General features: G+C 50.4%; 1 protein-coding gene across 1 annotated transcript; it reads left to right on the top strand.

The window, feature by feature from the left end:
• Positions 1 to 1,942: 1,942 nt before the first annotated feature.
• Positions 1,943 to 27,866, top strand: ankrd50 (ankyrin repeat domain 50). Its single transcript, XM_037460755.2, has 4 exons — positions 1,943 to 2,321; positions 3,463 to 4,591; positions 12,623 to 12,855; positions 22,439 to 27,866. The coding sequence occupies exons 2-4, from the start codon at positions 4,083 to 4,085 to the stop codon at positions 25,981 to 25,983; spliced, it is 4,287 nt and encodes a 1,428-aa protein (XP_037316652.2). The 5' UTR covers positions 1,943 to 2,321; positions 3,463 to 4,082; the 3' UTR covers positions 25,984 to 27,866.

Below are 27,866 nucleotides of genomic sequence, written 5' to 3'. Positions count from 1 at the left end.
CCGGAGAGTCGCTCGAATCCAAAAGTCACGCTTCTCACCGGGTCGAGTCGTCGACCAGTTTATCAATCCGCTTACGATGTTAGTGAGGCATCGAATGCTCAAATGTAGCAAATCACGTTGCATCTCAGGATTCAGCTACATTTCATCAGGATTAAACACATGATCTTTCCTAATCTTGACCAAAGTGCATTGCGTGTGTGTGTACCTTTATCATAACCTGTTTCCAAATGACATTGTGCATGCTCTGACATTAACCTGAACCAAACCTTAGAGCCTCATTTCATCTCTAAAGGTGCTTATGCAACAAGTTGCATTTTTTTGTCCAACGGGCGAAAGGAAGAGTTCAGCCAGACACTGGCATTTTCTGTCAACTGCTCATCCTGCCTGAGTTCTTCAGAAAGAGTGGTTTTAGTTCACAGAGAGAGGACTTGATGAGCTGAAGCAAATTGGGGTCACGTTTCCCATTTAAGTGAATTTCAATTTAGTCAAAAAATAGCTCAGCCTTTTTCTGTTTAAAGTCTGGCTGTGATGAAACAACTCGAAATAATGGATGTGACATGTCGAAGCTTCTTGAGAAACACATAATACCAACCTTCAGATTCAGGTTGCAAAATAGTTGGATGCCTCCTCAAGCTTTTTTCAAAATAAAACTCCCAAACACACAGCCTTCTGCTGCTCGACGAACAACGACAACATCTGGCTCGTCAGCTGTGAGCTTTCTAAATGAAGATAGAGCAACCTGGAAATGTTTTCTAATTAATAATTAGTTCCTTATTTTCCATCAGATTCATAACCACACAAACCTAAACAAGGTGGTACATCAGCAGTAAAGGCTGCTCCTGAATGCAGCATATGCTCATTGTTTAAATAATACTCCTGTTTTGTACACGCTACTATATACTGGTGCTGTTTGAACCCATCCATCAAAGGCACAGGATCTCCCAAAATGTAAAGCTGTCAGGCAAAAGGAGAACACAGAACATGAAGCATCTCCAAAAAACAAAATCTCCCGTACCGTGAGAAAAAGAAAAACATTCAAGTGTTGTGCTGACGTGAGACCAATTGTTAGTACACAATCACAGGATTTGCATATGTTGCTTAAATGCTGGCAGTTACACTGAGTGTGTGTATGTGCGTGTGTGTGTGTGTGTGTGTGTGTGTGTGTGTCTGTTACATCTAAATATGCCTGTGTGTCAATAAACAAACCACAGATTTGGCAAATGTGCCACTAAAAAGGTCTAAGTAGTAAAGTTTAGGATTTCTTGCCTTTCTTTCAAGCCTGTAGAAAATGTTTTGATGCTGCTTTTATGAATGTGTTTTCATGGCAGGATTGTATATGGTCTTTGTGGACAGAGGGGAAAAAACAGAGGAATGTTATGAGACTCATTTTAGTTTCATTATTTTACTTTATTTCACCAGGAACGAATGCCTCTCTCCAGGGGGTGCTGAGTACAATAGGTGAAAAAAACAACAATAAAACATTTGTTTTACAAATCCAACTGTCGGTGCAGTTTGTAAGACAATAACATATTGTTCATTTGATTAGAGAAAAAAAAAACTAAAATAATATATTATTTGCATTGTTTTTTTTCTCATTGTAATGACATTGAAAAATAGTGTATATTGTATATTAAAATACATCATATTGTAATACCACGTCTGCCATACATATTTTTGAAAGCAAAACATCACATTACATTTTCAAATGAAAAAAGAATGTTCAAGGTGAAATAACTAACGCCAGACTGAAGTTATTTGAATTATTGTGTAAAGAAAAACATACATGCTGGATGATGACAATACAGCAATAATCTTACCTTCACTTTTTCATTAGCCCAATATCCTTTTCCTTATTTTGATTTAATAAATGGCGACCGTAGGGGGGGGGGTGGTGGTGAAAACTCAAATTCCCAGAAGCCCCCGCGCCGCCGCTCGTCGCAGCGCAGCGGAGCTGTGCAGCGGTCGGAGGCGGGGAGTCAGTCGGCTCGGTGTGGAGCTTGTGTCGGGCAGCAGGAGGAGGCGACACCGACCGGGGGAGAGAGAAAGAGAGAGAGAGAGAGAGAGAGAAGGAAAGAGAGAGAGACAGGGAGGGAGGACCCACGGACTCAGAGGGAAGACGATGCAGACATTCGGAGCTTTGAAACGCGCCGCAGGAAACGGTCGAAGGGTTCGCGCAAAGCGTTCGGTTTTAACGTGGACGGAAAGGGTGTAGACTACGGACACGTTAGTCCCCCCCCCCCCCAACCACCACCACCACCACCAGAACCCACCCCCTCCAAATAACAACAACAAAAAAAAACAGCGAAAGGAATCGGCAAGAGGTGAGAGGAAAACCGTTCGGGGCTGAGAGGGGTATTTGAAACTAGCGAAAACAGCGAAACGCTCCACAATTGCCTGAATGTGTTTAAGGAACAGTTTGGGGGGGCTGCAGTGAGACCGCAGGCCACATTTATTCCCCTTTTCAGAGGGGGGGTTCTCTTTAAAGCATGCAACTGTTTGTTTTAAAGCCCCCGTAGGTGGGTGAGGTTTGTGCGGCTATACAAAGACTCGTGCTTCCAGCCTCAGGAGTGAATGCATGTCGGTTGCCCTCATTGATTTGTGTGTGTGTGTCTGTGTGTGTGTGTGTGTGTGTGTGTGTGTGTTTGTCGCCTTCCGCCTGTAAACACAACTGACCCTTTGATGTGTGTCATATCGACGTGACGAGCTCCGTGTCGGCAGGCAGCGCCTTCACAGAAAAGACCTCATAAAGGTGGGAATATATCGCAGCCCGTGTTGTTATCTGGCAGCGATACAAAAGTAACCAGCTAAGCGTGCACGCGCGCGCGCGTTTTCTTTAAATATCAAATCAAGAGATGGTTCAATTCGATCTCCTTTTTTAAAATTTAAAAATCCATCAGAGTGGCAGTTTAAACCATTCCCAATCCCAGATCACTCCGGATTAAACTGGGATTTGTGTCCCCTTTTTGAAAAAGAATAAGCTATTAAAGCCTTATGGGGGGGGGGACCTTTCCTTCATTTCCACCCATGCAAATGACCCGGAGCAGGAGGCGGAGGTTCCTCTCCAAAACACCACCACCACCACCAGCTCTCACAGTCCAGGACGGAGGTGGACTGTTTGTGATTTAAAGCCACATAGGAAGGAAAGGGGAGGGGGCTCAGCGGATGGACTAGAGAAACTGGACAAGCTCCTGCCAAGAGTTTAGTTGCAGGGCAGGTAGCCCGCTGGTGGTTGTTGAGGAGGATGAAAGGGTGGGGGGGGGGTGTATAAGTCCCTAACACGAATGTGCATGGTAACACGGGGTCTGAAAGCTGTTACATTATATTGCATTACAAACAAACGTAATCATCTTCACACCCGATCCAGACGATCTCCTTAATGCTCCTCAGGATGCTTTGGACGTCGTGTTTTGAAATGTGTCCTGACTTGGCCTTTGTTTCTGTTTCTGTCTCCTGTTTTTCCAGGAAAAGAGCCAGCCTTTAGTATGCTATTGGAGGATTTGACTCCACGCTGGCGAGTCCCTTCCATGTCCGTGTAATGGAAACGCGCTTCGGCCCCCCCCGGTAGCATCTGAAATGCCAGAGCGGAAACACGTGAGCTACTCCCATGGCTAATTGTACCGCGGGGCGGTGGCTTGAGTTTGCCGGTGGATGCACTCAAGAGCCGGGTGCCCTGCCATGCGCAGCGCCATGCTAAAGCAACACACTCCTAATGACAAGGAGCACTCGACTCAACCAGTGGGAAAGCTGTGGAAAAAGTTGGTGGAAAATCTATGGTTTGAGCCTCGATTTTGATTTCCATTTTTTTTTTTTTTGACCTAGATTTTTTTTGTGTAACGCATCACGAGCTCGGGCGGCTTTCCCCCCGCCGTCTGCAGCGGCTCCGCTTGCTTCTTCTCGCTCCGGCGAGGGGCCTCGAGACTGCGGGCCGGCTTTCTGAGAGGCGCGGGTTTCTAAAAAGAATTTTTCGCCCGGTCGAGATGGATGTTCGACTTTACCGCCGACCTCTGCTGAAGTCGAGAATGTGAGGGTGGGAATGAAGGCACCCTTATGAAGAGGAGGAACAGCAGCACTACATTAAAAAAATGGCCCAAACCAGTTTGCTGCAGGGGAAGCGCTTCTACTGCCGGGAGTGGGTCTTCCATAAGATCCAGCACTGCCTCCAGGAGAAAACCAACGGCCTCAGCGCAGTGACCGGCACTCCCAGCAAGCAGCAGCCGCCGGTGGCGCCCGCCGGCGGGGCGTCCAACCCGGGCACCCTGACCCCGGGGCCCGCCAAGTCGGGCGGCTCCTGGGGGGTGCTGCTGGTGGGGGGTCCGGGCAGCGGGAAGACGGCGCTGTGCACGGAGCTGCTGTGGCCCACGTCGGCCCTGGGGACGCACCGCGGCCTGCAGCAGCAGAGCCTGGCCTTCCACTTCTGCCGGGCGGACGACTCGGACACGCTTTGCCTCGGCGGGTTCGTCCGAGGCCTGGTGGCCCAGATGTGCCGCGGCGGGCTGGTGCCGGGGTACGAGGAGAAGGTGCGCGACCCGGCCGTGCAGAGCTCTCTGCAGCCCGGGGAGTGCGAGAGGAACCCCGCGGAGGCCTTCAAGAGGTGAGGGCAAACAAACCAACACATGTACACATCAAAAGCCCGCTTTATTTTACTTCCTCTCCACTGCGGGGAATTTTCTCCACCCGCGATGTTCTGGCTGATGTGTGGTTGATCGATGGAGGATTGATTGAGACCATTGTTTGATGTAGTTATCAAGCAAAACCACCACACAATTGGTTTAATCAAGACAAGCGTTGGTGGCTTTTTTTTCTCCACAATTGGGTTTCATTATTGTCTTTGATCGTTGTTTGAGAAAAACAAGACTGTTTACCAAATGAATGATTGGGGGGGGGGGGTGGCGGGCAAACTGAATTGTTGATTTGAAAACAGCACAAAGCTAGTACCTTGCTTTCAACGACACCTGCTTGTTGTACGGGATTATCAGTAATCTGACATCAGAGCACTCCGATTCCATCCCACACCTCCTCCGGTGCATCCAGGTAACGTTTGAATTCCAGGAATTTTCCTCAAAATGTAAAGTGCAGAGCCAGCCCCTCCCCTCTCCCATCCCCCTCTACCTTCTGACCTCGATGCACCCCCCCCCCCTCCCCTCTCCCTCGTCGCATCGCTCTGCCTCAGCAGCCTCTCCATTTATTTGATGTCACGTTGTTCGCATGGCCGCAGACTCGCGAGGGGAGCCCCGCGACCACGAGCACTTCCAGCGCCGCGTGACACGTGTGCCGATGGTGGCGCATGGAGTATCGATGGTTCGAATCCCGTCTGCCCCATGTGCCATGTGGAAGTGTCCCCTGAGCAAGACACCTAACCCCTAATTGCTCCCCAGGCAAAATGTAACGCATGGGTTATAAAATGCAAGTAAGTCGCTTTGGATAAAGGCGTCAGCTAAATGACGTGTAACGTAAAGACGCACCGGTGTTCGCAGGCAAGAAGGTTTTGAAAGGAGCCCCACGTGTGTATCTCCTCTGTGTGGGTCGGGCCGTCTGCGCAGCAGCGTCTGGAATGCGGCACTGAACACACACACACACACATACACACACACACTCGCGCTTCTTGTCTGGCCATCTGGTGATTCTTATTCCACCATCTCAACATCGCGCACAAGACAGGAGCAGAGGGGGGTGGGGGTGGGGGGGTGTAGACTGTGACTTCAGTTTGAACCTCAAAAACGCAGGTTGTGGCGAGGTTGATCCTCGGATGGCGAAGACCCCGAAGCACTCTTTCTGTTTTGCGAGCCAAAGGCGTCGTTGGTTTAGGGTGCCGAGATTGACGTCTGGTTGTGACACAAGCCCCCCCCCCCCCCCCCCCCCCCACCAATAAAAAAACAAGGGGCAAGAAATGCAAGTGTACAGGGAGGAATTGACAACCAGTCGGTCAATAAAAGACCCTTGTTTAACACAGATGTTCGCCCCCCCGGGCCCCCTTCCAGCTGTGATTTTAGGCGTAAGCTGGTGAGTGAATGCAAGAGGCCCCGGCAAATTCTTTAGCCCAGTCAAAGACCAACAGGGGTTGGGGGGGGGGGGGGGGGTTGTTGATGGCGATCAGTGGCCTCGTGTTGACACTCTGAAAGCGGTCCAGGCAGCGGTTTTCACATCCACTCGGTGCCGCTCACTCGATGCTCACCCCTCAGTAGATCTGCCCCCCCCCCCCCCCCCCCCCCCCCCCCCGCAGAACACCACCATAATTCTGTATGCGACAACACACTGAACCAATCTGCTCCTTCCTGCGTGAGAATGTGTTTGTTTTTCTCTGTGTTTATGACTCATTTGTTCTGGTCAGTAATTGTTCATCACATATACATTTTCTCTTTTTTTTTCAAAGCTTTAACAAAAGTGCATCTCCAGTAACTAAACGCCACCATTAACCCTTTGACAATCGCATTAAGCCATTATCTAAATAGTGAAATGGAAAAACCATCCCAACCTCAACTGGTCCATTGATTTCACTCAAGCCCAACCAGGGCTCCTTTTATTTCACTCAGATGTGATACATTAGCACAGGTCGCGTTGCACAGCTCCTGAAGATAAAAGTTGGCTTCTTTGATCCTTGGATTGTAGCGTAGCATGAAGGATCTTTTTTTTTCTTTTTTCTTGTTTCTAGACACAGCACATTCCTCCGTGTCATTAGCCTGTGTCATCTTATCAAAGGCCACGGTCATGTTTGGACTCCTCCAGTTTGGATCCATTTGTGACTTTTGAACAAGCAGCCAACCCTGCAACACACTGTACCCCCCAACCCCCCCCACCCCCTCCCCCAGGACAAAAGAGCCGGCTTCAAATAGGTGGATTTAACCCGGCCGTGTGGGTCAAACTAAAGGCAACAGGTTTTTTTTTTTTTTTCTTCTCCTATTTTTCGCTTTTCGCTGATGTGACAAAACCGCCTTTTTTAGTTTGGCAGTGACCTTACGGCTGTTCTCCGCTGAACAGGAGTTAGGCTCGAATTGCAACCGTTTCTATTTCTTTGCAAAGGGCACAGACTTCACGAATGATGAATGACTGAGGCTTACATTTGTGGATGAGACATTCTTGCCGGGGTTTTGCTTCCTTAGCCGTTCCGCGGGAGAAATTAATGCTGCAGCTGAAATTTTCTTTTTTCATTAACATGGTACAAATGTTTTATTATTGCGATGCTTTCTGCCAGCTACAGTAAACATTTCTCTGTAGAACTTTGCTCACTGCTTTGTTCCAAATAACTGTTTGACAAGGCAGCGCGGCATTACCGGCTTACTGCTAACTCTACTTTTAAGTGAATTCCAGTTATATGGTCCTGGTGCAAATCCAGAGATGAAAAAATGAATGGGAGGTTTTGTCTTGACATCTTGTCATCCATCCTTTTAAGAGAGATAGACCCTCTAATGATGGGAGATGAGTCATTTAAACGAGTCTCTTATTTTGAACACAGTTTAAATTGGAAAACGTTTCCTTCTTTTGTGTTGACTTTGTGACTTCTGCACATTGGAGGGCCCTTCTCACTAAGGGCTAAGGGACGCTAAACGAAAGTGCCGTGCCCCCCCCCCCCCTTCCCCCGCGCCTTTCATGTGGTGCGCGTCTGTGGAAAAACTCGCTGCAGATTAGGGCCACGTTTTTTTTAAAAGAAGAAGCAAAAGGCTCCCAGTGTGACGCATCAACTCCAGTCAAGCAGATGAGGAGAAACAGCAGCACTGGTGCGGCTGCAACGATGACTCAGCAATCTGAAGCCCGCCTCTGTCTCTGTGTGTGTGTGTGTGTGTGAGTGAGAGAGGGTTTGTTTGTATGTGGATGTGCCTACATGCTTCTGTGGGCGTTGTTAACCCACTCAAAAAAATACAGTGCATGTATGATGGCGGCGGAGCTCCCGGTGTAGTGCGCGCAGAGAGAGATGCTGCAGGTTTAGACTCACATCGTGGAGGCAAAGGACGGCTGTGACTTGTTTTATAAGATGTAATAGCGGCTTAAAGTCCCCCATCTACTGTTCCCACAAAATGCAAAGTATTAAGCATAGAATCAAAGAAGAAAGAGAGTAATTCCAAACAATAATATTTCCTACTGATATAATACTCTTTCTTTCTGAATGAGCAACAATCCCTGCTGATACTGGTTTATAAAGAGTTAAAGACTAATCTTGTAGGTGCAGCTTGATTAAATTCTACGTGAGCCAGCAACTGTCATCACATTTTGATTCAAATACTGCTGAGCCCTGACTGGTCGACGCAATATTTGTGACACCCCCCCCCCCCCCCCCCCCCGGCTGAGCCCGCCCACTTCAAGGCAGTGGAAAGAAAGCCAGTGCAGCAGACAAAAAAAATGCCAAAATCTCAACCCTGCTCTGACTTTGGCTCGATTCACTCCTCTGCTGTGGACCGCTCGTAGCCAGAAGCCGATTGAGCTTCTAATCGAATACGGACAGACCGGTGTGTGACGCCGCCACAATGTCGGTGTTCTGCCGTACGTGAGCCGGGGCAGCCACTGGACACCTGGCGGGTTCCTCGGGAGAAGTGTTGTGTTCATGTGTCGAGGCGTACAGCACAGCAGGAGAAGAGGGTGGTGGTGGTGGTGGGGGGGTTGAAAGGATGAAATTTCAGATTCCTTTGACAGCGTTGGGTAGCCCGGCCAGGAATGCACACCTCGTCTGGGCTGGGAAGCGCTCGGGGGTTTGGAACTGTTATCCGAGGTATGTGTGCCGCGCCGGCCGCAGACGGAGTGCACGCTGTGTTTACACTTGCAGATCATTAACAGGCTGCTTCACGGGGTGCAAGGGGCTGCACTGGGATCAGTTCTATCACAATTTGTTACACATTTTGGTCTCTTGTTTGTTTGTTTTTTTTCCCCACAACTTCCTGATATATCGGATAATAAAACAGGAACAAACCCATTTCTCCCCCCGACAGCCGTAACACATCTCTGGACGTTAAGGGTCATTCGTCAACGCGGCGTCGACCGCTTTGTCCCGGAGGGGGAACCTCAGACAACCTGCTGGAGGTGGGCGGGTGGATTTCAAACGGAGAGCCAAGAGCGAATCTTGACTTTGGGACACCAGCAGTGTGGGGCGGCGGGGGAGGTTAAAGGGTGGGGGACCGGCTCGGGTTCCACGATGGACAAACACTTGCAGACACCCCCCCCCCCCCCTTCGCCACACACACCCAAAAACAATGTGATCACTGTTGTGTGAGTGGTCCCATGAGAGGGAGTTTACAGTCGAAAACATCACAAGACTTTGGATCATCAGATATCCACTGGAGTTTCCATTTGATGTACATTAGTGAGGGCTTCTTTTTAAAAAGAGACCTTCGTGTCTCGAGTCCTTTCCTCCGCCCGCCAGCCATTGAGCCAAAGTGCCATTCTCACGTAGTCCAGCATGTTTTAAATGAACCAAAAGAAGTCTGTTTTGAGTTGACTGAGGTGTGGCCTGAAGTGGAACATGCAGGGTTTGAGCTGTTAAAGAGCGAGGCTGGGTAACCGTATACGTGTTATTATACTGGAGCTGAAATAATACTTTAGGCAACGGTTCCAAAGATGAAGCATTTAAAGAGAAATTCATCCCAATTGGAGCTTCACAAATTCGTAGCTGCAGTCGCGGCTAATAAGCGAGCGTCAGCCGCAGAGCTAAACGGCTCACTCAGACGTGAGATGTTGGCAGAGTGGCTTCCTGTCAGGGGAGGTGCTGATAAATTGTGTACGTAGGGAGAAAAAAAAAATGTCAGCATGGTTTAAGGTCGTTTGTGTCTAAACATGATGCATTTGCTGGAGCTTGATACGGATTTTCTTCTTCCCAATTCCCCACTCGGTCGTTGTGAACAGACGATTGTAACGGCCATTACTGCGTATTGGGGGGGAGGGGGGGGGAAACAAGCTAATTTACTGCTGCCAGGTTGATGTCCTTCGGAGGGTTATCCATCTAATAAAAGGCTCTCAGCACAAATTAATGCAAATATGTCTGTCAGCGACTCACGTAACTCAAGTCAAACCCGTGCGTGGTTCATGAAGAACAAGCATCAATCAACGCAATGACCGCTCTGCAGAACCCGTGACCACGCCGCACATTTCACGGGTTTGTGTCCAATCACAGAAGACCCGGGCGGGACGATGAGGCGATTGTTGCGTGTGACTTTGGTCAAAGTGTCCGGTTCGTCAGCCCGGCGCTTTGGACCCGCCGATTGCCGAGGCCTTCTGCACAATGTGGGAATCTCACGAGGAGGGAGGACGAAGGAGGGTAGACTCGCCTCCTTCGCTGCGGCTGAGATGAGTCAGCTGTTCTCCTCCAGCTCCGTGGCGCTAAGCCTGACTTTGCAAAGATGCTGAGCGGGGGCCTCCTCTAAATTGACCCGATACTAAATGGAGGGATGGGGATGGAGAGGGGGGTTGGTTTGAAGTTCCACTCACCAGTTGGCACTTTTTTTCGCGTCTGTGTTTGCCGGGCTGCGTGGGAGAGGGGGTTTTGGGGCAGGTACGCGGCGTGGAATTCAGACGTGAACATCTCCACTAACCGCGCCGCAGGGGCCGATGGCGAGTGCACCGACTGCATGTCACGTCCGCCGCCTCGGATTGGAAGCTGGCACCCGCGGACCCTTTCGAGCGGGAACCAGAACAGTCAGCGCGAATGTCCCAAGAGCGCTGCGTGTGGCCGAGCAACTTTTAATTCCCTGGCTCAGGTATGCTGCAGGTTTGTCTGGTGGAACTAAATCAGCTTTCACTAAGCTCATTTTCTCCGCGTCCCCGGCCTCCCGGGGACTTTTTCTTTGTCCGCCGTTCTCGTCTTTTTGACTCTCTGACAGCCCCAGAGGAGCCAGATTGTGAAAGAAGAATGTCCCTTTGTTTTGCCCACTTGCTGTCACTGTGGATTTGATTGTCTCAGTAGGCAACATGGCCTCTCTCTCACACACACACACACACACGCACAGAGTCACCCCCGTGGACGGACATTCCTTTTGGCAAAGCTCCCAGATGGCACTGCACGGTTCTCTGTGGGCTGCAGCCATCTGATGGAGTAATTGACTGCGTTACCGAGGGGCTCAGCGACGTGACGGCTCAGCGGGAAGCACGTTGCACGGGTTTCTTTTCCTGCTGAGCTCCCAAACTGAGAACCGATTTTTTTAATACAAACTGGCTTATTTTTACGGTTCTTTGACCAACTTAATTAAATTAACTAAGTACAAAACATATTCCACATTGTCAGACTATTTCACACTCTGCTTCTCGCGGCTTCCTCAAGAATCTACTTTAAACCTGACATTGCTGATCGCATCTGATCCGTAGCATTGCGCGAGGTCGGACAGAGGGTCGTCATATCCGGCTTGGACGCGTCACCGCGGTAACCGAAGAGGAAGTGGTCGTGGGAACGACCTCTGTGCCGCTGTCCTCGTGCCTTGGACTGCTGAAGGATGGAGGGACACTTGGAAGGGGCGTGGCTTAGGAGGCGCAGGCTTCTTGAGTGTCCAGAGGAAATGTAATGACTGTATTTTAGTGTTTTTTTTGTTGACAAAACTGAGTTGAGTTTGGGAGTCCCATCATCTGGAAGGTGCCCGATCTCTAACCTGGGACCCCCCCCCCCCCCTCCCGAGCCCGTCCCTCGCTCTGAATGTTAATCGAACCTGCACGCAGATTAAAACATCCCTAATGCGAATTCCCCCAGATCCTCTTCATCACGGCCAGTTGAGCTGAGGGTAATTCTCCCGAGTCTTTTTGAGAGGTGTGAGGTTAAGCGTCAGCACCGCGGCTAACCGGCGTGGGGAGAAGGTTAATGTGGCGGCGGGGGCCGCGTTCTGCCGGGGCATCGACGCCACGCTCGGTCCAGAGCGCTTCACGTCGCGTCCTCTTTATTGCCGGATGCCGCGGGGGGCAGCTTCTTAATGGGCCCCCGCCTTCAAGCGTTAGATTTAATGGCGCGGGGGCTGACGCGGCAAACAAAGTTTTGCCCCGCTGGGCTGTCAGGAAAGTTGGCGAGCACATGAATCACGCCTTTGACAAGAAGCTCCGCCGAGAGCTAAATGTTCGGATATTATATCAAACCGTTATAAATGAATGTATCTGCTGTGGATGTTTTTTTATAAACTCCAAACCCTCGCGGTGGGACTTTTTAATGGATTCGGGCTGCAAGGAGACGCGTTTTAAAACGCTGGCTCGCTGCACCGGTTGAGACGGACGGATGGTACGCCTTCGGAAAGCATCGATGAGCCACAGTGAGATCTCATAGCTCGCGCTAGCCAACCTGCACGGGTGCCATGACTCGGTTCACTTTGATGTGTTGAAACAATGATGCACTAATTAAACACAGACAACCAGACCCTCTAACACCGGCCGTCTTGTACCACACAGCTGAAACTAGAACTTTCCCTCGAATGTACTTAAGTGGGATTCGTCCCTCTCTAAACACATCATTGATGTTTCTTTTTAGCATATTTAATATTTCATCACTTGTCTGTAGCTTCAGCAGAAGCTTTGCATTTGAGAGTGAAGATTAGATCACATCAAGCATCAGAGATGCTAATTGCAAAGATTAATCTCATTGGGTTAGGGGTAGGGGTTTAGGGTTAGGTTCCAAAGATATTCTTCATCTTTTTGTACCTTTTTTCAAATTTTTCCCTCTTTCTTTCCTCAGATGTGTCCTCCTGCCTCTGCTGAGCGTCAAGCCCCCTCAGCAGTCTCTCATCCTGCTGGTGGACTCCATCGACGAGGGCTGTCAGCTGGGGGAGGGGGAGCAGAGGTCCTCGCCGGGCTCCCCCCGGACCATCGCCGAGCTGCTGGCCAGTCACCACGAGTTCCTGCCCCCCTGGCTGCTCCTCATCTGCTCCGCGCGGCGGCAGAACAAGGCCATCACAAAACTCTTCACAGGTAACACCCCCCTGCCTTCTCAGTCTCCAATTACTCCGCTGGTCAATAAGGGTCACATCTCCGCAAGTGTCATCCCAACAGTTGACCTTGCCCTTCCATGCTTTTTTTTCATCCCCCCTTCTAAAATCCACCGAATGTTGGGGAGCCTTAAACGGGCCCTCGGCTCGCTCCTTCAGAGCCGCTGCGTAATCAATCCCAGCAGCCTCAGCGGCCTTCTCTGTGCTACTCAGGTTCAAGACGTGTTACTTTTGCTGCTTTAATGGGGTCACACAATGTCGCAGTATTTTAATGTAACATATATTTTCTGGACTCTTCATTTTTCATTTGCACACGAGGTGGCTTTGCTCGCGGTGTGTGACCCATAAAGTTTTTAGTGGACCCCTTTGACCAGCATTTAGCCTGCGGCGGGCGCTGAGTTCAGCATCCTGGGGCTGTTCTCAGGAGTTCAATGATGACTCACAGGTATGCTGGAAGTCAAATGGTGTGTGTGGGCCTGTTTCAGACCAGCCAGCGGCCGCTGGTTTGCAGGAAGTCAATGCGGATGATGTGCATACTCATAATATATGAGTACCAGTTTGCTGAGGTTGGGTTTTTACATGTGTCTTAAGAGTCGGCATTAATATGATATGTGATCGGTGTTGACAGTGGCAGCTGGGGGTCTTTGGGAGGTTGGGTTTTAGAACACCAGAACTCTCTCTTTTGGTTGGTGCCATGTGGGTAATTTACATAGATAGGCGCATGTGCCACGTATGTAAATGCTAATGAGGGAATTTGATCTGTAGCCTTCAGAGTTTCTCGGGGAGTTCTTTGATTGCCTGTTTGCCTCTTCTCTCCAGATGTTGCTCCTTTCGTTTTTCTTTCTTTTTTTCCTGACAAAGTTTAAAGGGAATTTTATCTCTGAACGAGCCGATAAACAGCAGCTATTTTAGCGGTCTTTCCTTCTTCTTTGGAGTGGCTGTCAGAATCGCGTCTGGCACGTCCGATGGGAAGCATTAGAGAGGAGTGAAGGACGTACGTGATGTCGGGACGAGGATGCTCCACAATACGCCTCGGCCTCCCTCCCCGGCTCGTGCTCTCAGCGGCGTCTTTGTTTTGTCTGGCTCCAGTCTTCCGCCTTTAGTTTGGACTACGCGAGACTGGCTCCCCCCGCCCCCCCCCGCCTCCCCCCACTACCTCACACAGAGACAGATGCAGAAAAACACACTGACCCGCTCCATTAGCCCGGGCCGCCTCTTGAATACAGCGGCATGAATACTCCTTCTTCAGGCAGCTCGAGAACCTGAAATAGACCAAAGGATTATAGAGAATCAAATCCAGGCCAACCGCCCCCTAAAAATACCCTCCGCGCCGCTGACAAGTCGGAGATGGCGGTGACCTGCCAAAGGACTCCACTTTCACGCTCGCTGCAGAGCCAACTCCGGGTCTTGTACGAGCGGCCTGTTTGGTCTGGGGCGGAGGCCCGTGCGGGTTTCCCAGTGGACGCTGTGGGAGGGGCGAGGTTGTGCGAGTAGAGCTCCAGGGACGACATTGAACCCGAGGGGTCACTCTGCGTGTCTGCTCCCGAAGGAAGACATTAGATGCCCTTTTTGATTTTGAGTTTAATTCACCGGAGTCTGACGATCAACATGGCTTTCTTTTCTCTTTATTCTGAAGGAGAAGCCTTTTCTCCCCCCAGGAGCATCGCTCTGAATTCCCTCTCTCTCTCAACTGTTATTCCTTGTGTCTGTCTCGGAGTGGAATGTGCTTTGGGAAGTTTTCAACACCTCCCGAGACCGAGCAGGAAGAAGGAGGCATAGGAGCAGCAGAAAAGCTTCGCTGGCGTCCGCTCGGCCCGAAGCCCCCGCTAACAAAGGCCGTCCTGTTTGCGAGGAGGAGCGGACCCGTCGCTGGCTTCTGATGACGCAGCGGATCCGTAGCCGAGCTGCTTCTCCATCGCGTCCCGATTGACAGCCGACAGCCTCCCCCCCTCCCCTCCCTCTCCCCCACTCCCCTTCCCCGTTTCCCCCCCGCCTCGTGTGCTGTGCTACTGTGAAGGCCGCGGCAGGGCTAGCGGAGTGGAAACACTTAGGCAGCAATTTTGGTTTGGAGCCGGGGTAGAATCTGTGCCAATTTAACAAGCCTCCGGCAGAAGGGAGGGCAAAGGAGAGGGGAACGACAGGGAGGGGGGCGACAGGGGCGTGTGTGTTTGAATCGAAGCAGCCTGTCAGACAAGCATCTCTTCTCTCTCTCTCTCTCTCTCTCTCTACTCGTACCTCAAAATGAGTGTGTGGCGTGTTTGATCGCGGCGTGGCGGCGGCGCCGCTGCGACCGTACGGGAGGGCGTGTATGAGCCGGCCTGGTGTGAGCGCAAGGAACACGGCGGCAGGTCACGTGTTCCTTAAGGATTAGAGAGAAGATTGACCGCGGCACATTTCTGCCCACAAGTCCACACGTATGAAATCATTGCCTCGATATTTCAACCCCAAAAAGCTTCTCCCACGTCGTCAATGTGTCACCCAGCTATTAAGTCATATGGGGTCTAGAGGACTATTCAACTGACAAAAGTGCTACAAATTTAAAGAAATGGGTTCCATACCGTGGCGGCTTTTTGTTGAATCCAAGTTCTGTAATGAATCAGTTTGTCAAATAACACTCCCTCACTGATCTACCCGTTAAATTATTGGCAAAAGTTCCAAGTAGCTTGATATTTAAGAACTGAACCTCGAAGAGCCAAGATTCTGGTAGGGGATATAATTCTCCCTCTCTCTTTGTCCCCTCTCTCCTCCCCCCCCACCCGCATTTCCTCTCATCTCGTCATTGTTTTTCCACTGACTAAAAAGCTCAGTGTATCCTGTCACGAGAGAAGACACAATATCTTCTATTCAATATGGCTCCTTTACCAACTGTCAGCTCCACAGAAGGTAAAAGGTAATGTGTTTAGACAACCAGCGCGAGCAGGTGGAAGACGACACAGAGCCACTTTGAAGGAAAGGACTCTGAGAGGAGAGCCAGGAGATGGGGAGGGATGGAGGAGGCATGGATTTGTAGTTATAATAATAATATGGTATCAGTGTGCTGCTGGAGCCGTGAAAGATAATCGCTCCCCTTTAAACAACCACATTCCTGCTCTGTAGTGCAGCTTCAACTGCAGCCATTGCCACAGAACACAATATAATTTTATCATCCTTTTTTTTTTTTTTAGCTTTACTCTTCCAGTTGGTCACAAGGGGCTCTTGGGGGGGGGGGGGTGGGCACACAGACACACACACACACTGGCACACATGAAAGCCCCTCTTAGTTAGCTGTAATTAAGACGGTTATATTCTTGGCTCCGTCTGAGGAATGTCACAGGAGTGCGCGGGGGCCACTTAACGAAGGCGCTCATACTGCGAGGCATTTTGGTGCTTGGTTTACTCATTTCCTTCCTTAGATGACACATGCGGGTTTTATTTCTATTTTTCTTGCATACCCCACAGTTTATAGATAAGTAATTGCAAATTCCTCGGCTATTGTATAATAAAAGCTCCACTTTCAGGAAATGATGGGACTCTGGGGTGGGCCTGTGTTTTTGTTTCCTGTATTTGCATCTGGTCGGGGGGGGGGGGGAAACCCACCCTGGCACATGAACCACATCTTCCACCTCCACTCTGGCCGCCCCTGAATGAGGCTTTCTTCCCCCTCTCGGCCCGGGAGCTGATTTACCACCGACCATCACAAAAAACCCCCGAAAAAGAGCAGCCCTGTCTGTGAAAGCATGAGCTCCCTTCCCCCACCTATCTGAGAAGGGCGCCCCCACCCCTTTTTTTGTCCCGAGGCCCGACACAGCAAAGGTCAACTAAACTCTCCACATCTCCCTGGATGTGTTTTCTTTGTTGTTGTTGTCGTACACTTTTCTTTTGGGTGAAATGCGAGACCCTCGCCGGAGGGGGCCCAGGGTTTTTCTGGCCGACTGACAGCCCGAACACGGGCTCCAAACCCACCCCCCCCCAACCTTCACTGTCCCTCCATCCAGCTGGATTTAATACATTTAAAAAGAGGCTTTATCGGAGAGACAGAGCACATTCAACAGATACCTTTGTTTATCACGTAATAACCCTCCCCCCCCCCCTTCAGCGACAGCGAGGACTCCATCTTTAGTCGTCTTCCTTAAAGTGGGCTTACGCAGACGAGCTGATCTATGTCGGCACTCATGTACGGCTCGTCGTCTGCAGCCCGAAGGCCGTAATCCCGGCTGAGTACAGTAATTTGCCGGCGTGCAGTCTGACAGTCGAGCAAATTACAGGTCTGCCGCGTCTGTGCCTCCCCGACACCTTGGGTGCCCCCGCCGCAGTAACGCGGCTCCGAAAGCGGCGGACCAACCCGGCTGGCCTCTTTCCTCCCGAGGTGATGCCCTTTGGTATGTGGTATGCACCCCCCCCCCTGCTGCAGGCCGTGGCACACTGAGCACGACATGACAAGCTTTTGGTTTAATTGAAGGGTGTTTTAATTCGGTCTTGATTTAACTTAAGACAGAATAAATGCATTTGCATTCCTGGCACGTTATTGGTTGGTGTCGCCACCGGGCTGAATTTCTTTTTTTAATAGCACACTGCCTCTTGACCTGCATGCCAACGGTGACTTTGCAAGTAGCTGATTCATCATTTCCCTCTGAAATCCTCCAAAAAATGCTTCCAGACCTTCCCGGCACCGAGTGTTGGGAGCAGATAATGGCTCGTTTGAAGCAGGTGAATGGAAACATGTGCCGACGAGGCTAAACAAGGTCGGCCCGAGGTCAGCCGGTGTAGCGATGAACGAAAACACTGTTGATGAGCTGTCGCTTCGATCCGGGTTATTTCAGTTCTCTTTTTGGGGATTTTAAACTTCCACTCTTCTGTGCAGCTGCGTGAAGCTCCATGATGGACGGCTCCACCTCTCTCATGGGGAGATATCGCAGGCACACACACGTGGGGCCAGGTGCGCGGCCTCATGACTCAGTCCCGGGCCTTCATCTTAATGAGCTCCTGTCATTCATAACCCAGTCCTTTTTGGTTGTCTGAAAAAACCATCACATGACTAATGTTTTAATTTAGAGCGGCGCCATGCTGCACGGCCTCTTGCATGCTGGGAGATTCTCACATCAGTACCAACAGGCCCGGCTCCTCACGCTCCCCGTGCAGCGAGCGTCGAGGATTCCCTTGTCCTTCGGCACTGCAGATTCTTTCTGAATAACATTATACGATCAAAGCGAAGGGGGAGAGAGAGAGAGAGGGGGAGAGAGAGAGCCCACACCCGCCTCCCCTCGTCTCGCCATCATAACTCTTTAGACTCAGCTCGGTGTTGCTGTAACTGTCCTGTCGTGTCTTCACATTGCTCACCTCACTCATTTCAAAAGATATATACGAAAACCGGTGATCGCGCAGGCTGTTCAAATATATTCCCCTCCCCCCTGACCCCCCTTATCCCCCCCCCCCCACCACACACACACACAGCACAACAGGTTGGACTGGAAACCCCTCTCACGTCCCGTTTGCGTTGGAGCGCGAGGCGTGCTGGGGCACGAGTGTTTTCATGCGCTTCGCCTCGAGCGCGACAGGAATTAATTGTCAAAGTGAAATCATTTCAGCGTCTCGCCCGCTGGCTTGTTCAGCGCGGCGGGAAGCATCCAGTGCACACAAAGCGCAGCTGCTGATTTCAACGGTTGCGGCGGTTATCTTTGCATAGTCGAACACCCGCCCCCCCCCCACCACCACCTCCACGCCCCCCTCCTCCCTCTTCCCGTCCTATCGTAGCCGAAGCCCCTCGGTGCTCGGCTCTGTCTCTCCTGTCTTGTGAATGAGACGCATTTATCCCGCATAAAGTGGAGCGTGTTGTCTCCCTTCGGGGCCGCTGGGGTACAAGTGAGAAGCGGAATGTAATCGCTCTCTTCTTTCAAAGCGCTTGTTGTTTTTCCGCTCTCGTCCACATACTTTGTGTTTGGGAGCTTGGCGCTCCGTGAGCGGGAATGCTACAGCTGTCGAGCAGACGGTTGTCGAGCTTTGCTTTACTGGAGAGCCTGTTGGGTGGTGGGGGTGGGGGGGGGGGCGAGGGAGAGAGAGAGAGAAAGAGACAGAGAGTCTTGGGTTTCTGTTTCCTTTATGGATCAGATGACCTAAGATGGTGCCTCGCAATGAGCGCGCCGAATCGGGAGATGCGGCCACCACCTCGGAGGGTGAAAAAAAAAAAGAAAAAACGCCCCGTCAACCTCCCTTTAGTTTGTCAGCGCACGCCGCCTCGTCTGTCATCCCCCGAAAGAGTGCACGTCGGAGGCAAACAGTCGCTCTTTGTGCGCGGGCCCCTGTCTCTTGTGAGCGTAACGAGCAGCAGCTGCCTCAGAGGCCCGGGTACTCGGGAGCAGCATCCCTTCGGCCCGATCAATGTGTCACTTGTTGCTTGTTTAGCGGTCGCTTTTGTTCAGGCTCCGGGGCCGTCCTCTCTCGCACACCCGCGTATAAATAGCCTCCAACGCACACAATGCACGCCTGCGGTTTGCGTTGGCGCGCTCGTGAGCGAGCAGAGCCTCCGCCGTCCCAACAATTGCAGCCAATGGAAGGTCCTGGTGTTCTTGTAGTAGTTCCTTCTCCACCCTGTGGCTGTGATGCCCCCTCATCGGCACCTCTAGTCCACAGCGGACATCCAACGGCACGTGAAGGGATGTGTGCCGATGACTTGAGTGGAAATTCTGGGTCATCTCCCCTGATGCAGCCTCCGAGAGAAGATCTCTTTCTGTTGATGTGCTCCCACCGGAGGCTCTTGGATGTTCTATTATTTTACTTCTTCCCTACAGAAATGAATAATTAGTTTTTCATCCAGACAATTGTTTGTTTGTCTCTTCCTGCCGGCTGCAGTCTCCTCCTCCGGCTTTTCTAGTCACTGTATCTTCATAATTGGCGTGTCAGCGACTGTGGAATGTCAGAGAAACTGTTTATCATAAACTACGGCACAGAAGCATTTTTCTTTTATTCCCCCATGGGAACATATTTCGTCCTAGAGGAACTTCTCAAGGCCTGCACTGAAATGCACACACACTTTTTTATTAGCCCCCCCCCCTCCCTTGTGAATAGAACAAGACAAAATATTAAATGTCACACTTTGCTGTAGTCACTCGCTGGGTAAAATATATTTGTTCTTTTTGTGCTCGATTTGCCCCCTTCTTGTTAATGGCCTCTTCCCCCGCTCTCTCAGCCAGTTGGTTTCCTGTCCAATCTGGAGCAAACCCAGAATGTCCAAAGAAGGACTGGGTCCAGAAGGAGTAGGAGGACGAGTCATTGACCTCAGATCCTTCCAGGCATCATATTTCTGTATTTAAACAAGAACCCGCAAACGCAAATTTGACCCCACGCGTCTGTGTCGACTGAGGCACTTGTGGTTATGCATCAGCCCCCTAAAGAAGAGGAAGGAAGCAGCTGGTTTGGCCTTTAAGCCAAACAAAGGAGCATTAAAAGCATGAAACGTGAAACAAAAGGCTGGAAGACATGGGAAGGGTAAGAGACAGAAACTCTCTGCAGATTGCTGGATAGGCTGAAAAGTGATCTTTGATGCTTGAAGTTTGAGCTGGAGGAGCAGCAGCAGAGTGCCAGAATGCACACTTGCAAAATAAAAGTACCTTTCAAGTCTTTCTGTGTCCCTTGATACAACCCTGAAATAATCCCTTGCTGGCTCTTCCCACGGTCGGGTCAAAACCAACGGAGGAAAGACTTAATGCAACTGTTTTTTAGTTCTCACAGGCAGAAGCGCTCACCTATGGCTACTCTGCACGCGTGCAGTGCATCTGCCCCTGGGGATGTCCTTGACTTCTCCAGGATGGGAGTGGGAGCTGTTACATGGGGTCATGGAACCAGAGATATCAGGGTTAAGGGAGGGGGGGGGGGGGGGTCGCTGTAAACAAAGGCAGGCTGAAAATGGGTTGGGGTTATTGGGTTTCTGTAATGATTGAGCAACAGTAAAATGCTGGAGAATGAATATTTACACAATTTTTTAAATTGTTTGCACACTTGAGACAGACATATTCTTATTTTTTATCTCAGGCTTTAGTATCTGACGCGTCATCGGCTTTCACTCAATCTGCTTCATCCCGGTTTGAAACATAACGAAGGCCTCAAGGACGAAGGCAAAGAAGATTTGTGCGAGGCGCCCTTATCTTAAACAAACACCTCGGCGGGGGATAAGGAAAGCCCCCGCGGCTCCTTCTGTTTACCAGGCTCCGCTGTCCGAGCGCCACTCGTTAGACTCACCGGGTCGGTTCTCTCTGCCCTCCAGGTGTGGTTCGCATCGGCTCCGTGAAGGGCTAACATTTCACAGCCTTCTCCGCGCACACAATAGAGGTGGGATGAACAGAGCGCCGCCTCGGGCTCGGTGACTGCAGTCTGATTCATAACGCGTCGGGGGAAAAGTTGGGGTTGTATCATCGACTCGGCGAGCTGTGAAGATAAAAGTGCCGCCCGCTGAGTTTGATGGGTTTCTTTTCAACAAAGTGTCCTGGGAGTAGTTTTGCTGTCAGTACCTGGAATCTGCGAGCAGTAATGAGATGCAATAATGATGTTTACTCGCCTTGCTTTGAAAGAGGTGAATGTTACCGAGTTCATGTTCTGCCCTGCAGAGTGCACCGTTTGGGTTTTAAAAAAGCAACTGCTTTTCCCACAGTGTGAAGCCTGCTAGTCATTGTGAAACGCGGTATGTCAATAACACTGACAGGGGCCTCGGGTGACATTTCTTTCCTGTCCCAGTAACCCAGAGAACCATGGGAACTTTAATTATAAGTACGCTGAAATGCTCCTTCTGCCCTCTGGCTGCTGGCGACGCAGATCACAGAAAGATTGTGTTAACATGGAGGGAAGTCCGCTTTATGCCCATTAGCCGAGGCCATTAAGGAGCCGGAATTTCCATTAAAGATCTCTCATTAAAACCCACTGTGATAATTTCTAAAAGGTCTGTTCTGGGAGCATGTAGAATGATAATAAGTGAGGCACGGGAGAGATGTTTTACAGACCACTGATGAAATAACGTCTCCGTTGCTCCCCTCCATTTTGATTATTGTACTTTTTGTTAAGAAGCTTACTTTCCCCTAAGGTACTTTTTTTTATTTGGCAACAAATCCAAGGTTTTTTTCCTATCATGTGTCTCTGGAAATTATTGTTCTTTTCATTCCGACCCAGACACACTGTAAATTGACGTTGCCTTTGCATCAGACCCAATTTAGTGCACTAATATAAAATAGTCGTTTAAGGACATTAAGGACCAGAGAGGGTTATGCACTCAATTCCTCTAAAAGGTTTTTCACAACATGGCTTTACTGTTAACAATTCTATGTCTTAGAAAATTAGAGGTAGGCTTAACCTAATTATCCAAAGTTGAAACATTAGTGGATAAATACTGTGTATTATTTCAAGGTCAGAAATAATCTAATGACTCAAGTGGCACTTTGGGGGAAGTGACACTCCTCGTCAACTATGATTCCCTCTCTCCCTAAATCTTTTCATATGCTCCACATACTCTCCAATTTGAAGTGTCTATTTAAATCCTCTACATCGCCTGTACATATAATCCATTCATGTTCAGACTCTGGTAACGTCCTTTTCTTCTCTTACAGGGTTCCGCAAGATCAGCCTCGATGACCTGCGCAAGGCCTACATCGTCAAGGATGTGCAACAGTACATCCTCCACCGGCTGGACCAGGAGGAGGCCCTGAGGCAGCACCTGACCAAGGAGACGGCCGAGATGCTCAACCAACTCCACATCAAAAGCAGCGGCTGCTTCCTCTACCTGGAGCGCGTGCTGGACGGCGTGGTGGAGAACTTCATCATGCTCCGCGAGATCCGCGACATCCCCGGCACCCTCAACGGCCTCTACCTGTGGCTGTGCCAGAGGCTGTTTGTCAGGAAACAGTTTGCCAAAGTCCAGCCGATCCTCAACGTGATCCTGGCGACGTGCAGGCCGCTTACGGTCAAGGAACTGTACCACGCCGTCTGGACCAAAAACATGACACTGACTATGGAAGAGTTTCAGAAAAAGATGGACATTCTCTCCAAGTTGTTGGTCGACGGCCTCGGGAGCACTAAAATCCTGTTCCACTACAGTTTCGCCGAGTGGCTGCTAGATGTTAAGCATTGCACCCAGAAGTACTTGTGCAATGCCGCAGAGGGACATAGAATGTTGGCGATGAGTTACACCTGCCGGGCGAAGCAGCTCAAACCCCTCGAAGTGCAGGAATTTGCTCTGCACCTTGTCAATTCCAATCTGCAGATCGAACCGTTCAATCTGGCTCTTTGGATGGTTTGGAATGGAACGCCCGCTAAAGACTCACTGACCACCTCCATACCGAGAGAACAGGAGGTCCTGCAGCTTCTGGTCAAGGCTGGAGCGCACGTAAACAACGAGGACGACCACGCGTCGTGTATCGTACAGCAGGCCCTGGAAAGGGAGGACTCGATAAGGACACTACTTGACAACGGGGCGTCTGTGAACCAGTTTGACTCCAGTGGGAGAACTCTGCTGGCCAACGCCGCGTACAGCGGGAACCTCGACGTCGTCAACCTGCTCATATCCCGAGGGGCGAACATGGAGCTGGAGGACAACCACGGACAAACGCCACTTACTCTCGCCGCGAGGCAGGGCCACACCAAAGTGGTCAACTGCCTAATTGGTTGTGAGGCCAACATAAACCACACGGATCACGACGGATGGACCGCCCTGCGCTCAGCGGCGTGGGGGGGGCACTCGGAGGTGGTGTCCGCTCTGCTCTATGCCGGCGCCAAAGTGGACTGTGCAGACGCCGACGGTAGGACAGCTTTGAGAGCCGCCGCCTGGGGAGGTCACGAAGACATCGTGTTGAACCTCCTGCAGCACGGGGCTGAGGTCAACAAGGCAGACAATGAAGGAAGAACGGCTCTCATTGCAGCAGCATACATGGGACACCGAGAGATCGTCGAGCACCTCCTGGACCACGGGGCCGAAGTTAATCACGAAGACGTGGACGGAAGGACCGCCCTCTCGGTCGCCGCTCTCTGCGTCCCCGCGAGCAAAGGCCATGCGTCCGTCGTGAGCCTTCTGATAGAAAGGGGGGCGGAGGTGGACCACTGTGATAAAGACTGCATGACTCCTCTCCTCGTGGCTGGCTATGAAGGACACGTCGACGTGGTCGATCTGCTTTTGGAAGGCGGGGCCGATGTCGACCACACGGACAACAATGGTCGCACGCCTCTTCTTGCTGCTGCGTCAATGGGCCACGCCTCTGTCGTCAACACACTGCTTTTCTGGGGGGCTGCGGTTGACAGCATCGACAGTGAGGGAAGGACGGTGCTGAGCATTGCATCCGCTCAGGGTAACGTTGAGGTGGTCAGAACTCTGCTGGACAGAGGTCTGGACGAAAACCACAGGGACGATGCAGGCTGGACACCGCTGCACATGGCTTCCTTCGAGGGCCACCGCCAAGTGTGCGACGCCCTTATTGAGCAAGGTGCTCGTTGTACAGAGGTCGACAATGACGGTAGAATACCGCTGATACTGTCTGCACAAGAGGGACATTATGACTGTGTGCAAATTCTTCTGGAAAACAAGTCGTGCATTGACGAGAGGGGATATGACGGGAGGAATGCCCTCAGGGTGGCTGGACTTGAAGGCCACAGGGACATAGTGGAACTGCTGCTGAGCCACGGGGCCGACATCGACCACAAAGACGCAGACGGACGCCCGACACTCTACATATTGGCACTTGAAAACCAGCTGGCCATGGCCGAGTATTTCCTTGAGAACGGAGCGAACGTGGAGGCCTCTGACACCGAGGGCAGAACCGCCCTCCACGTGTCCTGCTGGCAAGGGCATGTTGAAATGGTGAGGCTGCTGATTAACTATCACGCTGACGTGAATGCCTGTGACAACGAGAAGCGATCCGCCCTCCAGTCCGCTGCGTGGCAAGGACACACAAAAGTTGTGCAGTTTTTGATCGAGAACGGCACACATGTGGACCACACGTGTAACCAGGGAGCCACAGCCCTGGGCATCGCCGCACAAGAGGGTCACATTGATGTGGTGCAAATACTTCTTGAAAATGGCGCCGACCCCAACCACGCCGATCAGTTTGGACGCACGGCGATGCGAGTGGCAGCAAAGGGCGGCCATTCCATGATCATCAAACTTCTGGAAAAGTATGGAGGTACGACTTTAAATGGCTGCCATCCGTCTCCGGTCCACACCTTGGAAGAGAAAACACCATTGACCGTGACTGGTAAGATGCAGTCGCTCACCATTAAATCCAGCAGCTCCGGCAGCACCGGTGCAGGAGATGTGCAGTCGTCTGGACGCGGCCTCTCCAACGGACCGGTCCATGCATTCAGTTCACCCTCGGAATCTCCCGATTCCACAGTGGATAGACAGAAGTCCTCCCTTTCAAATAATTCCCTGAAGAGTTCAAAGAACTCGTCCCTGAGAACCACTTCATCCACGGCCACAGCGCAGACTGTGCCCATCGACAGCTTCCACGGACTGACCTTCACGGAACAAATCCAACAGCACTCGTTGCCCCGCAGCCGGAGCAGACAGTCCATCGTGTCGCCCTCCTCCACGACCAAGTCTATCGGTCAGCAGCCATCGTCCCCATCCAACGACTTTGACTGGTCTCAGTTAAAATCGGGTCTCAAGTCATCGAAGGGAAGTAAGAACGGAAACGGGACATCAAATAGTAAAGGGCCACCGGGAGACAAGAAGAAAGTCAAGAACAGCGGATCAAGCCAAGGTCAAGTTCTGGAGTACGAGATGACACAGTTTGACAAGAGGATTGCTCTCAACAAATCGGTAGCCAACATTTCCGTGAAGGATCCCCATTGCAAGATCGTGATTGGTGGTTCAATCCGGCAGGAGAGGGGGCAAAGCCAGGAGCAATTCTTCATCCAGCAGCAGAGCTGTGCTGAGAAGAAGAGGAATGGCATCATGACCAACCCCAACTATCACCATCTACAGGGTAATCAGGTTTTCCTGAGTAGGGTATCGGTTCCTCGGACTGTGCAGAGCAGAGGCCACCAGGATGTTCTAGAGAGCTATCCCATAGGGGAGACCGAGCTAAGCCTTAAACAAGCCCTGAAACTGCAGATTGAAGGATCAGACCCCGGGTTTAACTACAAAAAGGAGACGCCGTTGTAGCCGGTCACAGATACTCTGCTAAGTGGTCCTCCGGTCCGTGTGCTCTTGCTGGAATACATCAAGCATTCGTCTGAAAGTCGGGGACGGGAGAGACGTTGGCTTGTCTCCTCATTCCCAGTGGCTAATAACGGACTTCTCACTGACGCTCAATGGCTCTCGACACGACTTCAGTTGTATTTAATCGGACCTGCATGAAGGCCGCCTCCATCTGGATGAGTAGACTTTGTTCCCTTCCCAAACAAAACATTAAACCCAAATCATTCCTGTGCCGCTTTCAGATGTCTTGACTGCTATTCCTCGTGGGGACAGTGGGGGGAATGTGCCAAAGCAGCCGGTTTCATCCGCGTAAAAACACACTATTTTTCATCAGTGGGAGACCTCAAATGAATTCCTTGGGACGATTGTTGATTGCTGCCCAAGGCTCGTGTGAACTGATGCATCGATGTGCCTACATCTGTTACCGCCTCCTTTTGTGTATTCATGCAAACTATCATTTTAATTTAATGTTATGCTATTTAATAAACAGTGTATGCACTTTTAAAAGAGTAAAATGACAGACATGCATTCGTTCTAATCACTTTGTATACCATCCATGTTTTATCAAAGTAATTGTTTGAGGGAAACATACCAATGCCTTTTTATCATTTTATGTCATGTTTGTTCTGTCGACTTTTTCACACTGACAGCAATGTGCCACTGAGGACATTGTCCCGAGACTAGAGGACAGCAACTGATGCAACAGCATCAGTTTAAGCGCCTTTCTAGAGACCCCAAATGATCTGTGTTAACCTTGGATCGGTGTGCTGCGCCTATGTTGTGTGTAATACGTTAATAACTGTGGCAATTTACTTCACAAGTATATACAAGCATATTTATTTTTGGAAAAAGCCACTTTTGCTGCATTTTGTGTTGCATTACGCTCTACCATGGTGCTGTGTTCAGAAGTTGCCTGCAGTTATTTTGGACTCCCAATATGTTGGTTTTGTGCGTTTTGTGTATTATAAATATCCAAAAGAGGGAGCTGCATTGAAAGTTAAAAAAAAATAATTAATTTTGTCCCTGTGGGATTTCTCAGTTGCTTGTGTTCATTATTTTGTGTGTTTATGAAAACTATTTAAATAACTCATTGTGTACCGTCTGCAAAAATTTGGTGCCAAACGCAGCAATTTTGAATGAAAGGGGTAATTAAAAAAAAAAAAAAAAACGCATCCGCAGAGTTACGTGTACAACCAACTGCAAGAAACAAAATCCCAGCTCTGTTTGCGTCTCGTCGCGTGGTTCATTTCCAGCAGTTTTAGGCGCATCGCACAGTGCGACGTTGTGAAGCCAAAGTGTAAACAGCATAACTCTGTCCCACCGCCTCCCTGTGAGGAGCTGAATAACGGTTCAACGGGGCTTAACCCCCGCGGGGGGGGGGGGGCTTGAGGGAACTGGAACATCTGTTTTTCATGTGCGGAGCCGTGTTGCCGTTTACAGGCCGTGTCATATTTTCGCAGGCTTTTCGGTGAGCTATTTTTCACAGATATCTGGGAATCGGGGGGGGGGGGGGGGGGTCAGTAACCTATCGCATGCACAAACGCTTCTACGCCCGAGTGAAAGCTCTCCGCTCTCCAGAGTAGCTCAGATGTATGGCGTGTCGGGTCAATGGAAGGATGCAAGGCAGGATGGAGTCTAGACGGCATACTGTACAGTCTTATTAAGCAGTTATTATCTGGTTTGTCTTGACTGTTTTTGTCTGTCATCTTTGATTTGACTGTGTTTGGATTGTAAATAGCTTAACATGTACATTCTACTTTCATTTTAAAATAATTCCTGTATTATATGAAGTGGAATTTTCTGATGTATATTAAAGTGCTTAATAAACATTTGCTTTACTGCTGAAA

This window comes from Pungitius pungitius, chromosome 2, assembly GCF_949316345.1.
Source record: "Pungitius pungitius chromosome 2, fPunPun2.1, whole genome shotgun sequence".
Taxonomy (NCBI): Eukaryota; Metazoa; Chordata; class Actinopteri; order Perciformes; family Gasterosteidae; genus Pungitius; species Pungitius pungitius.
The sequence above is the reverse complement of the archived record's forward strand: the minus strand, read 5'-3'. Positions and strand labels throughout refer to the sequence as shown.

Excerpts from the sequence above, each read along its gene's own strand:
- ankrd50 (XM_037460755.2), top strand. The coding sequence starts at position 4,083 with ATGGCCCAAACCAGTTTGCTGCAGGGGAAGCGCTTCTACTGCCGGGAG. Across the intron at positions 4,592-12,622 it reads CCCGCGGAGGCCTTCAAGAG|ATGTGTCCTCCTGCCTCTGC; the intron begins GTGAGGGCAAAC and ends TTCTTTCCTCAG. Across the intron at positions 12,856-22,438 it reads CATCACAAAACTCTTCACAG|GGTTCCGCAAGATCAGCCTC; the intron begins GTAACACCCCCC and ends CTTCTCTTACAG.